Source organism: Arachis stenosperma, chromosome 9 (assembly GCF_014773155.1).
Source record: "Arachis stenosperma cultivar V10309 chromosome 9, arast.V10309.gnm1.PFL2, whole genome shotgun sequence".
Taxonomy (NCBI): Eukaryota; Viridiplantae; Streptophyta; class Magnoliopsida; order Fabales; family Fabaceae; genus Arachis; species Arachis stenosperma.
This window is the reverse complement of record NC_080385.1, coordinates 152,492,658-152,506,026: the sequence shown is the minus strand read 5'-3', so window position 1 is coordinate 152,506,026 and position 13,369 is coordinate 152,492,658. Positions and strand designations below refer to the sequence as shown.

Here is a 13,369-nt window from a genome sequence, read left to right as displayed (position 1 = left end):
CATGTCACTTGTAAAAGGGTTGGTGATACAATCTAATTATGGCATAGAAAATTAGGACATCCATCTGATAAGGTGGTAACTTTAGTGATGAATCAATGTAATGCTTCAAGTTCTGATAATTCAATGAATAAAATTAGTTATGATCCCTCATTATGCAATGCTTGATATATTAGTAAAATTCATCAACTACCTCATCTTGAATCTCATTCTAACTATGCACCTTTAGACCTTATATTTTCTGACACTTGGGGGCCAGCACCCATATACAGTAGATCAGGTTGTAGGTACTATATCTATTTTATTGATGCAAACACAAAGTATACTTACACATACCTACTCAAGACCAAAAGCCAAGCATTTGAAGCATTTCAGCAATACAAGTCAACAATTGAACTCAATACTGGACTAAAAATAAAAGCCTTACAAACAGAAAATGGTGAAGAGTATTTGTCCACACCATTCAAGCAGTTTTTGGTAACAAATGGCATCCAACACAAACTTACATGTCTCTATACCCATCAGCAAAATGGCTTAGTGGAAAGAAAACACAAGCATATCATAGAAATCTCACTCACATTGCTAGCCTAAACTAACCTTCCTTTAAACTTTTGGGATGAATCAACCCTCACTGCCACTTACCTCATTAATAGATTACCCACACAAACTCTTAACAACAAAACACCTTTTGAAGTCCTCACCAACACAACTAAATTACAATATCCTACAACCCTTTTGGATGCACATGTTATCCGCTTTTCAAACCTTACAATGCACACAAGTTTGATCATAGATCCCAAAAATTCATTTTCATAGGTTATGCCCCCAACCACAGAGGTTTCAAATGCCTCCTGCTAAGTGAAAAAGAAATCATTTCAAGAAATTTCCTCTTCAATGAGTATGAATTTTCTTATAACCAATTCTTTAGGAATTAACCAATCCAATCCCTCCCTCACACCTCACCTTCCACCTTCACACCTTCCTTGCCAAATCTTCTACCTGAAACTAACTTCAATTCCACTCTTAAACCCAATATTCTCCCACCTTTAGCCACCATCTTGCCCAACCAGCCCACCCCATTTTTCTCATCAAGGTCATCAGCAAGTCTTCCAGCATAATTTCTCACCTCAGCAGCAAGCACTTCTAGTCATTACAATGTCTCAACCACCCATTCAACATCAGAATCTTCAATTCGAGGCAACACCTCCACTCCTACTGCAGTAGCACTCCAAGTGACACTAACCCTTTACCCCACATCTTCTCCTCAACCACACCATCATACATTGCATATATTGAATGACACTTCCAATATGCTCAATTATATATCTGAACCATTATCTACTTCATCTTTTTTTTTGTCTATTAATCATGATTCTGATGTCACTGCTGCTAATTTTTTTTCCTTGAAACTCCCTTAGCTGCAGATGTGCCCGAGCAGGACCCAACTAAGATAGTTCTCCCTGCACTATCAGCAGCTTCTATAAATCACCATCCCATGTAAACAAGGAGCAAGTCAGGCATCTTCAAGTCGAAAAATTATGTAGCAGTGCTCAAAGAGGCTTCATCTCCACCCACACTCCTCACCATGTTTGCAAGCTCCAAAGATCATTATATGGGCTGAAACAGGCCCCTAAAGCCTGGTTCACCAAGCTAAAACTCACTCTCAACAAGTTTGACTTCGACAACACCAGATCAAACACGTCACTCTTTACCAAATTCACACCTGCATCAGCGACTTATGTTCTCGTATACGTAGATGACATTCTAGACACAGGAAACTCTCAAGCAAAAATCACAGTCTTAATCAACCAGTTATATGCAGTATTTTCACTAAATGACTTGGGAAAAATGAACTACTTTTTGGGAATTGAGGCAGTAAAGAATAGCGACCAGGTAATGACCCTATGCCAAACAAAGTATATCAAAGAACTCTTAGTTAAAGCAAGGATGCAAGAAGCCAAAGCAATACCTACTCCAATGGCATCTAGTCTGAAAGTCTCAGCGCAAGTTGGAGAATTGTTTCAAAACCCAGCACAATATAGATCAGTTGTTGGAGGACTCCAATATGCAACAATCACAAGGCCAAAAATCTCTTATGCAGTAAACAAAGTATTGCAATTCATGCACCAACCATTAGACAGCCACTGGAAAGCGGTAAAGTAAATTCTCAGGTATTTAGCAGGGACATTTCAGCATGGATTAAAGTTTCAAAAGTTTGATGAGAGTAGAATTTATGCATTCACGGACTTAGATTGGGGAAGTGATGTAGATGACAGAAAGTCAACAAGTGAATTTTGTGTCTTTTATGGACAAATCTTGTCTCTTGGTCCAGTCGAAAGCAACATGTTGTATCAAGAAGTTCCACCGAAGCTGAATATAGAGGGACAGTTGCTGGACTTGCTGAAGTCATTTGGTTGTAGAGCTTGTTGAATGAAATGAGGATATCTTGCACCACCAAACCAAATCTATACTGTGATAGTAAGAGTGTTCTACTACTTTCAGCCAATCCAATCCTACACAATAAGAGCAAGCACTTTGAACTCAATCTCCACTTCGTTAGAGACTATGTGACCGAGAAGAGACTACATGTGATCCATATTCCAACCTAAGAGCAGATAGCAGATTGCTTAACAAAACTTCTGTCAAGTCCTACCTTTCAAAAGTTCAAATTGAGATTGAGAATTGCTGACAGAAGATGTAATGGCAGCAGGATAATTGAAAGCCTAGACAACAAAGTTGATGTTAACAATTCAGAAAGTACAATAGACAAAAAGGAACAAAGCACAGGTATTAAAAACTCAAATAGCAGGATTGATGTTAAGAGTATTGAGATGCTATATGACAAGACACGTGCAACATATTAGAGTTTGTTAGAGAAATCAGTTGAAAAAAAACTGAGTCAATTACATCTAATTAGAAGTAGTTAGAACTCACTCACTATAAGTACCAATGCACTGTAATAAACTAGCCAGTTCAGTTAATACAATTCATTTTTTAGAAAATTCTCCCCCTTCTCTCTCTTTTTCTCTCTCTTGATCTCTTTTTCGCTCTTCTTTCATTCTTGTTCTTCATCTTCAAGAGTTTGATATGTTCACACACCCATAATTTTTTAGAGTGTACTATTTGATTATAAGTTAGATATCTTTGTTAATATACTGTAATTTGATTTATAAAATATCAAATTCTGTTTTTTAACGTATCTATATTCTTAGCCATTTCAAATATTTTGTATTTGATTTACTACTTGTGATAAAGCTAAGAGCCAAATTAAACATTATGATCTACTCATGAGGAGCACCACTTCAGAAAACTAGAAGAGCATCATATGATTATTTTTCGGCCAACATTTACTTGTGAAGAAGCAGAAGAGGCACGTTTGTAATGTTTTGTAATACTGTCATATATGTGTAGCTATATAGGCACTCAACAAAGATAAGTCCCATTACCGAAAACGTTTCTTTGCTATTCCGGAAATAAATTAAAGTAGGTAATAGGTTACTGGCCGACCAAATTATTTGTTTACATGGGACTAGATATTGCCCTATTAGCTGGTAATGATTTTATTTAATTTTTTTTATTATTTTTATAAGTTTTCGGGAAATATGACAGTGGCAACAATATTATCAGCCTTATATATATCATGAGTTCACTTCGCCAATTATGGTTATTAGACGAAAAAGGTTCCTACACGCATAACACGACATTCATATGATTGAAATATATTAGAGAGATTTTAAGCTACAACAAGATTAGTATTTCCATTATCAAACTAAAACTATCTAATTAATAAGAGAAATACAAAATAACTGAATTTATAAGCCACAAATTTACCACATCGTAATAGAACTTAAAGAAAGCTCTCGCTACACATGGCCTATTCATATATAATAATGTTGTGTTTGTTTTGTATTTATTTTGTAATTAATGTGATGTATCTGTTTGTAAGATTTGTAAAGCGAGATGATCCCGTATACACTCCGCGTTTTGAGATTGCACGAAGTACACAATTTTGTTCTTTTTTTTTATTTTCTGTTTGAGCAAAACAAAGTGGAGTTTGATCTTTCTCTGTCAAATGATATTGCGTTGACGACGTCATGTAGTGGTCAACCACCTTCTCTCTTAGCTTAGGATAGAGTATACCTTTCATTTTCATTTCGTACCTCTTTTTCTCCCTTCATCCTCCGCCGCAATTTGCCATCTTCCAAACACACCCACACATTCATTATTTTAATTAGACATGCGTTATTGTGTGAAATTTTATAAAGCATGTTAAGAGACACTTATAACTTTCAGCTTTTTAACAAATTTTATTCTCTCTACCTTTTACCCAGTCAAAGGCTATTTATTTATTGATAAAGTGTCTGTGCCAAGGATCCATTTAATCATATATATATATATATATATATAAAACTTGATGAATTTATAATTTTTAATTGGTGAACTCTACTATGTCCTCTCTAAAATAAAGGATAAATTATCCCTTGTAGCATATACAGTGATTATTGATAAATTATCTTTCAACCAAAGTTCCAAAGTTCGAATAAGATCGTCAAATCTAATTGTTATTTCTAATACGATCGCCAGAAAATTCTAAAAACGAGAGAGCTAAAAAACTGATAGAAATTTGTGATATATTAATTAAAAATGATGGTAATTGGTGCGTGAAAGAAGACATCAAAGTATTTTATTTTTTATTTTTTCTCTTTAATTGCTCTTAAATTATTTTTCAATCATTATTCAAATAATAAAAATCCTAAAATGGTAATTATTGACTCATTGTTTTTATGACTAACTAATATTTTGATTTGTGTTTGTTATATAGTTATACAAAGTTGTGAGGGTTGGTTATCTGAAGAAGAGTATTATTGTTGATCCTACTGAATTTAAAAAAAAAAGACTAAGAAGAAAATCTTAGGAAGGAGAGAGTTGAAAAATTAATAGATGTACTTGTTGAAATGGGAGATTGAAAGCATATGAACAAGTTCAAAATCCTAACCTAATTGATTGAAAATGGTGATTGGATTTGAGAAGAATTATAGTTTTAAAATTGGAGAAAAAGAGGTGTATTTAAGTGAAAATTATGAAAATGACACTACTATCAAGTTTCAAGAGAAACATTGCGTCAATTAAAAAATATGAATTAAAGTATGTTGTTAGATTATTAAACTAAAAAAATTAAATTAATAGCTAAAATTGATAAATAAAAATAATAAATTTTGATATTCTTTTAATACTTTTCTATAATAAATATAGAACTAAAACTTGTTTAATTAACAAACATATTCTTTAATAAAAAGTGTTTAAGGATATAGAAATTTTGCCCTCAAGAAAAGCCACAGTAATTAGTGTAAAAGAATAGTTATTTTATAAGAGCACTTTTGATAATGAATATTTGTATAAGAAAATAATGTTAAATGTATTATTTTTTATGGTATAAAAAGGTGTTGAAAGTGAATGCAAGGGTGAAAAACCGAAAAAGTACTTTAACGATATAATAATAATGAGATGAAATGCAATATATACAAGGTTGACATGAAATGTATGTATTCTATCGTTTGAACATACACCACCTCAGCTTCTTATTATAAATAGCAATCCATAACACTTGGTTTTCGGCAACACAAGCAAATTAAATCGTAGTTATTAGATAAGAGAGTAGTTCACCATCATGGAGGTTTCAGGGCTATGTGGTATTGTTGTTGCTGCGTTGGCATCATTTTTCATGTTATTGGTCTTGATAGTAACATATGCATGGTGGATTTCCCCAATCCAAACACATAATAAGCTTAAGAGATGTGGCTTTGGAGGCCCAACCCCATGCTTCCCACTTGGAAACATCCAACACATGAAAAATATTATTAACAATAATAATGATCTCATCACTCTCACCCATGATATACACTCTCACGTTTTCCCCTACTTTTCCTCTTGGCAGAAATCTTTTGGTAATTAAGTTTTCTTATTAACGTCCAGTCAACTTAACGTGAAATTGATAGTTGAAAGTCGTTAAATAATTTAAATAATTTGAATAATTTGATTATGACTAATAATGTATGTAGGGAAAGTGTTCGTGTATTGGCTGGGCACAGAGCCATTCTTGTACATTGCGGACGCAGAATTCTTGAAGAAGATGTCGAAGGAGGTAGAAGCTAAGAGATGGGGAAAGCCAAGTGTGTTTAGAGATGACAGAGAGGCCATGTTTGGGAGTGGGTTGGTCATGGTTGAAGGCAATGATTGGGTTCGCCATCGCCACATTGTTGCACCCGCATTCAATCCCATTCATCTCAAGGCCATGCTCACCATCATGCTTGCATCAACAAACAAAATGGTACAAGCATGGCTCTCTCAACTAAACTCCGCTTCCGCCACAATCGTCGTTGAGAGGGACATTGTAGCCACCGCCGGAGACATCATAGCAAGAACCATTCTCGGCTTGGATGATGATGACCACAACGCCACACAGGTCTTCCGAAAGTTGCGAACTCTTCAAATGACTCTCTTCAACACCAACCGCTATGTTGGGGTTCCATTCGGCAAGTACTTCAACGTTAAGAAAACCCTAGAGGCCTACAAGTTAGGCAAAGAAATTGATGAGCTCTTGTTGTCTATCATTCAAGCTCGCATGAGTCGTCACAGATCATCCAAATCTAAGAGCGACTTGTTGGGTTTGCTGCTTCAAGAAAACGGTGATTCGCTAACAATGAGGGAGCTTGTTGACGAATGCAAGACATTCTTCTTTGGCGGACATGAAACCACGGCGCTTTCTATCACCTGGACATTGCTGCTTCTGGCTATGCATCAGGATTGGCAGAACCAACTGAGAGATGAGATTCAACACCTTCTTGCTCGCCACAACCACGTTATTGATCTCGCCATGCTTTCTGGTTTAACCAAGGTACGTATATTTATACACATCATTTTCTTTCTTTAATTAAATTATAGCTTAATTAATAAATTAAAGATTATGCATCAGATGAAGTGGGTGATGAATGAAGCTCTAAGGCTGTACCCTCCATCACCAAATGTGCAAAGGCAAGCAAGAGACGACATTCAAATGGATGGTTTAACAGTGCCTAAAGGAACCAACATGTGGATCGATGTGGTGGCCATGCACCATGACCCGGAGCTATGGGGACACGATGCTAATGAGTTCAAGCCAGAGAGGTTCATGGAGGATGTGAATGGTGGGTGCAAACACAAGATGGGTTACTTGCCATTTGGATTTGGAGGGAGAATGTGTGTTGGTAGGAACTTGACATTCATGGAGTACAAGATTGTGTTAACCCTACTTCTCTCTAACTTCTCTTTCAACATTTCTCCAACTTACCATCACTCACCATCTATCATGCTCTCTCTAAGGCCCACCCATGGACTCCCACTCATAGTTCAATCCCTTTAGGTTTTATTACTTCTACTAAGTACCCTGCCATATCTGTGTGCTTCTACAATAATTGGAACATTGCACCCGGCCCCCTAGTAAATTTTTCTTCTTAATGAATAATGGAATCAAATTATGCATTAGTGTGTATGGTATATTCTACATGCTGCACTATTAGTTAAGCGTTTATTTTAAAAAAAAATTTAAGGAGTCAACACTTAGATTTAACTAATAAAAAAAAAATAATTTTATACTGTAATTTTATATCATTAAAATTATTAATAATAATTATTTAATAGTTATAAATTACAAAATATACTAATCTATAGTACTCCTCTTATTTCTAAATGTGCTTTTTACATAACTTTTTTATACATTTTATTTTTAGTATTAAAAGTAACTAATAAAAATTGTTTTGTTTATATAAATATAAACAATAATATCCATTGCATGCATATATAACCTAAGACTGAGAGAATGATGCACTGACGACGTTGACAGGCAATACATATGCGCCGTATGTAGATTTAGATCTCTTCGTTTTCATTTTTCAATGCAATTATCATTCCGACATTCTGACACTCTTCTCCAATATCATCATCATACACCTAATCATACCAATAATACGTACGGACCAAACCCCTCTTTTAGTCAAAAGAGACCATTCGGATAAAAATATTTAAAATATTTTTTAAAGATATTTTTATATTGTGTTTTAATTGATTTTTGTATAATTTATTCGGTATTTTTCATCATATATTATTAAATTATTCAAAAAAAAATTTTCAAAAACAATAAAAAATATTTAATCTGAATTAAAATAAAAAAATAATAAATTAACTATTAGATTTTTCTAAAATATTATTTACATAAAAAAATATTACATTCATCAAAATATATATATATATATATAAAACAAGTTCTCTTAAAATTTTTATAAATAAAAAATAATTAATTTATATTCGTACAATATATAAAATAATTACTATATTATTATTATATTATATATTAAGATTCATTAATTTAATTTTTTTTATTTTTAATATAAGCATTAGAAATAAATAAAATTTTTATAACTAAATGTAGTGTAACAAAATATATATAATATTAATTAGTTTTTAAAAAATTCTAAAAAAATTATTTTTTTTAATAAAGTGTTATTAAAAAATTAATATTATAAAAACTAATTTCAACCAATATGATATAATAGGTTATTAAATATATTTAATATAAAATACATTGAATATAAATTTTTATTGAGTTTAAATTTTAAATAATTTTTAATTAAATTTTGAATATTTTTATTTTAAAGAGTTAGAATATTTTAACATCATTTTTTCGTATCTTTTTAATTGAGTCTTTAATTTTTTAAATTATAAATCTTATTTATAATTAAGAGTAATATTTTAACACCACCAATTAGTCACACATATAAAAATACAAGAACAATTCTATTATCATAATTATAATCTAACGTTATAAGTAATACAATACAATAAAACTATATGTAAGTAATATAACTAAATTTTATCCACATCTATAGTCACATTTCATAAATAATATAATTAAATTATATTTATGTTTATAATTAAAATATGAATAAAAATACAAAAAATTATCAGGATAGTTAATTTTTTTCGTTCATAATTTTTTTTATTATTTTTGTTGTAAAAAGTTTAATTATTTTAATAATTAATTATTTTTTAAAAAAAGATAATTGAATAACACAAAAAAGTCTTATTAAGAGTAATTTATTTATATATGATTAAAAATAATTGAATAATTATATACGGTAAAAAATTAATATTATTAAAAAATAAAAATAAAATTTATTTTAAAATTAAAAATAAAGTTTATTTAAAAATAAAATTAAAAATTATGTTTTTTTTCTTTTTTCCAAAATTTATCTACGAGTAATTCTATAAATATTTTATGATGAATAAAAATATTAAACTCGTACTAAAATTTATTCTAATAAAATTTATTTTTATTCTACTAAACGTTAAATAAACTATTGAAAAGAATTTTGTTTCCTCCATTAGAGAAGAATGATAAACTTCCATACTTCTATTATATTATGGTAATAATTTGGCCTGTTATTTTTTAATGTACATAATAATAATAATAATAATAATAACAATAATAATAATAATAATAATAATAATAATAATAATAATAATAATAATAAAACAAGTATATCACAGTAAAAAAGGAAGCATGTCACCAAATAATTTATCATCCGAATTATATATGAATCAAATTGATAATATGAGGGCTAACACTACAAAAATCGATAACAAGGTTAGAAACTTACAAAACCTTTCTTAGGATCATAAAAAAACGTTTATATTTGTGTGATATATAAAACAATTATCATATTATATATTATTATTATTATTATTATTATTATTATATATATATATATATATATATATATATATATATATGAGCAAAAAAGTCCAACTGTTTTAAAGTAAAATTTTCTTTTAATATTTGATTAAATATTCTTGTATTTAGTACTTTTTTTGCACTTTCTCTTAGTTAAAAATATAATCATTATAATTTTTTAGTTATTATTGCTAGGGGTGTTTACAAATGGGATATGGTTGAAATTTTGATCCAATTCGCACTAAACTCATTAGATCAAATTCGATATTCGCACTTTTTATATTTGGATCAGATATCAAATATATCCATAAAATAAAAAATAATAAAAAATTTTATTTTACAAAAAAAGTCAATAATTTTTTTGTTTACTTTTGTAAACATATATATTTACTTCTATCTTATTAGAGTGTGGATCCGATTCGATCCAATCCAATGATCTTACAGATCAGATCATATCCTCAAATTACATATCAGATACGGATAAATACTGTGAATTTATATGGATATGATCTAATCTATGAACACCCCTAACTACTACTATAGGTTCATTGTTGCAAAAGAATGCTTATTTTATTATAAACCATTATTAGATCTTAATTACCATTAAAACAACTTAATTGTCAACAAAGAGATAATACTTATTGGTCTCTGAAATTATGTTCGTATTTGAATCCATAATTGTAAAAATCGAACTGGATCGGCTGATTCGACCGAAAAACTAGTGAATCGGAGGGTTCGGTTCGGTTTACTTCTTAGACCGTTTAAGGAATAAAAACGGTGTGAACCGGTAAGAACCGGTCTAACCGAACTGGTCTGTTTGAAAAAATTTTTAAAATGTCTCTACAAGGTCTCGAACTAAGAACCTTCGAACAAAATAACCTCTACTTTTCACTTAGCCATTGCACTTCTAAGTATTATATTTGACAAATACTAATTATATAGTATACTAAATATCTAATTTAATTTAATTTTTATTTTTTCTATTTTTAAAATTAATTATATTTTAATTATATACCATTATTAATATAAATATAAATTTTACTAAAAATTTATTAATTTACTTGATGTATTTTATTGCTAGTATTGTGATTAAGGTTATTTAATTTATTTTGATGTTAGTGTTAAAATCTACTGATATTTTAGTTAGATGATAGGCTTTGTAAATTAATTATTTTTTTATTGTGTCAAAATAAAATACTATTATAGTATTAAAAGTTTATGATTTTTTTATCAGTTATTTTTAGAAGTTGAAACTTGATTCTTCATAAAATGTTAGTGAAGATATGTATTTCAAATTTTAATTTTAAGTTTTTAACTACTTTATATTTTATATTTACGTGAGATCGGTTTTATCAGTTCAACCAGTGATTTATCGGTTGAACCAATAAACCAGTGAACCAGTAGTTTGACTTGTTCGATCACTGGTTCGATTCTAACAACTATGTTTCAATCTAATTTCAAAAATTTCGATTTACTCAATTTAGTCTCCCAACTTAATAGTTATGGCTCACATTGGTTCCTAATCTTATTTTTGTCACTGTCTCACAAAATCGTTAACGACATGCTGAGATGGACTAACGACTATTACATTATACATTCTAGCGACTGTTTGATGTGACAATTAATTTTTTTTACCTTATTTTTTTCAACTAAACACTTAAAACCTTAATATGAGTCACGAATACCTTAAGTTAAAAATCAGATTAAAGCTCGAATATAACTTCAAAATAGAACTTTAACTTATGCAGTGATTAATTTAAATGAAAATCAAATAAATCAAAATTCAACATAATTTTTATCAATGTTTTCAAATTCGAAATTTCTATATCAAAATTAACTAGGATTTTTCTTTAAATTAAAAATTTAATGAAATAGTGACTTTAATTATCTTAACCAATGTCATAATTAATTACTTTTAGGGTTAAGTTCGATTTTGGTCCCCAACGTAGGGGTTGAAAATTGGAATCGTCCCTAACTTTTTTTTTGCTACAAAATGGTCCCTAAAGTTTCAGTTTATTTTAAAATTGTCCTTTTTACCAATTTTATTTCTTTTATTACTAAACTACCCCTCATTAAAAAATTATAAAATAAAATAAATATAAAAAAATAAAAAAGAAAAGCAAAGAAAGAGATACAGAGAAAGAAAGGGGGAGTTGGGGCTCGAGAAAGGGGAGGGGGAGGGGGGAGGGAAGGAAAGCCGCACCGCCACACTGCCATACCCCGAATCACCACACCGCCGTCCTGCCGCATGTGATCCGCCACTGCTCCTCCTCCTCACCCTCACCGGCCGCTTCTTCTTCTTCGCCACTGCTCTTTCTCCTCGCCCTCACCACCCGCTGCTTCTTCTTCTTCTTCTTCTTCTTCTGTGAATTAGATTTTTTTGTAGAATTTCTATTTTTTTTTGTGAAATATTGTTGTTACTGAATTTGGCTTGAATTTGGAATATTGTTGGATCGGGAGAGAGAAAGAAGGGGGTTATGCGAAGAGAAACGGGAGAAGGGGGGAGGAAAGGGAAGAAGGGGGAGGGAGGGGTGTTGAGGAAGAAGAGGGGAGGGGTTTTATGCGTAAAGTAAAGGAAAAAGGAGAAAGGGGTTATGCGAAGGGAGAAGGGGGGAGAGGGTTTGGAAAGAAGAGGGGGAAGGGTACTCGCCGTCGCCGCCGCCGTTTTTGCCGCCGCCACTGCTGCTCTTCTTGTAAAACCCAGTTAATTAATGGCTAATTAACCCATAAATGAGAATTTATTCTAGAAAGCCTAAAATGTGATTTTTATGGCTAAATGTGATAGAGGAGACTGAGACGAGAATTTCGGTACCAATTTTATAGAATTCGGACCAAGATTGGACCGAACGGGCCAAACTGGGCCAACCGGACCCAAAGTGGGCCCTTGGCCCAACATAACTAAACCAAAACCCTAGTTTTCAGCACTCTCTCTCCTCATTTGTTACACACACACACGCTGAAATTGAAGAGAGGGGAGGAAGAACTCTCTCTCAACTTCTTTCTCTCACTTGATCTTCAAACCACCATAACTTTTGATCTAGAGCTCCGATTGCCGCTCCGTTTGCGGCCACGCGTTCACCGCGAAGAGCTCTACAAAACCCATACAATTAATCTTGAGGTAAGCCACGTGTTTCTGTTCGAAATTCCAGCCCTTAATTTCGAGTTTCATGGGTAAAATGTTGAGATTTTGGGTTCTTTGATGTTATAGGACCCAACTCTCTTGAAGGAGAAGGTTAATCTTGTCTCCTTGGACCTTGGGTGTGGTAAGACTCTCAACCCTAGTGTAATTTGTGATTTTATGATGTTTGGGTTTTGAGATGTTGTGTATGGGTATGATGGTTGTGGCTTAGGTTGTGTATGTGTGGATATTGGAGCTTGATTGGCGACTTTGAAAAGCTTGGAAAAGGTTTGGTGGTGAAAAATCTGTTCTTGGAGGTGTTGAGGCCTTGAGAGCTTGTGGATAAGTGATTTGGAAGTGCTCCGGTGGAGCTTGGGAAATTCGGCTAAGGTATGGTTTCGGTTTCCCGTATCTAATATGTAATGTGGTAGGAAATACTTAGGCTAGAGGCCCTAAGTTAGGCATTGAATTGTTGATGTTGTTGAATG

At 31.7% G+C, this 13,369-nt stretch overlaps 1 protein-coding gene across 1 annotated transcript; it reads left to right on the top strand.

The window, feature by feature from the left end:
* Positions 1–5,665: 5,665 nt before the first annotated feature.
* On the top strand, positions 5,666–7,396 carry LOC130947323 (cytokinin hydroxylase-like). Its single transcript, XM_057875992.1, has 3 exons — positions 5,666–5,942; positions 6,057–6,892; positions 6,971–7,396. Exons 1-3 carry the CDS (start codon positions 5,666–5,668, stop codon positions 7,394–7,396), a joined length of 1,539 nt encoding a protein of 512 aa, XP_057731975.1.
* The last annotated feature ends 5,973 nt before the right edge of the window (positions 7,397–13,369 follow it).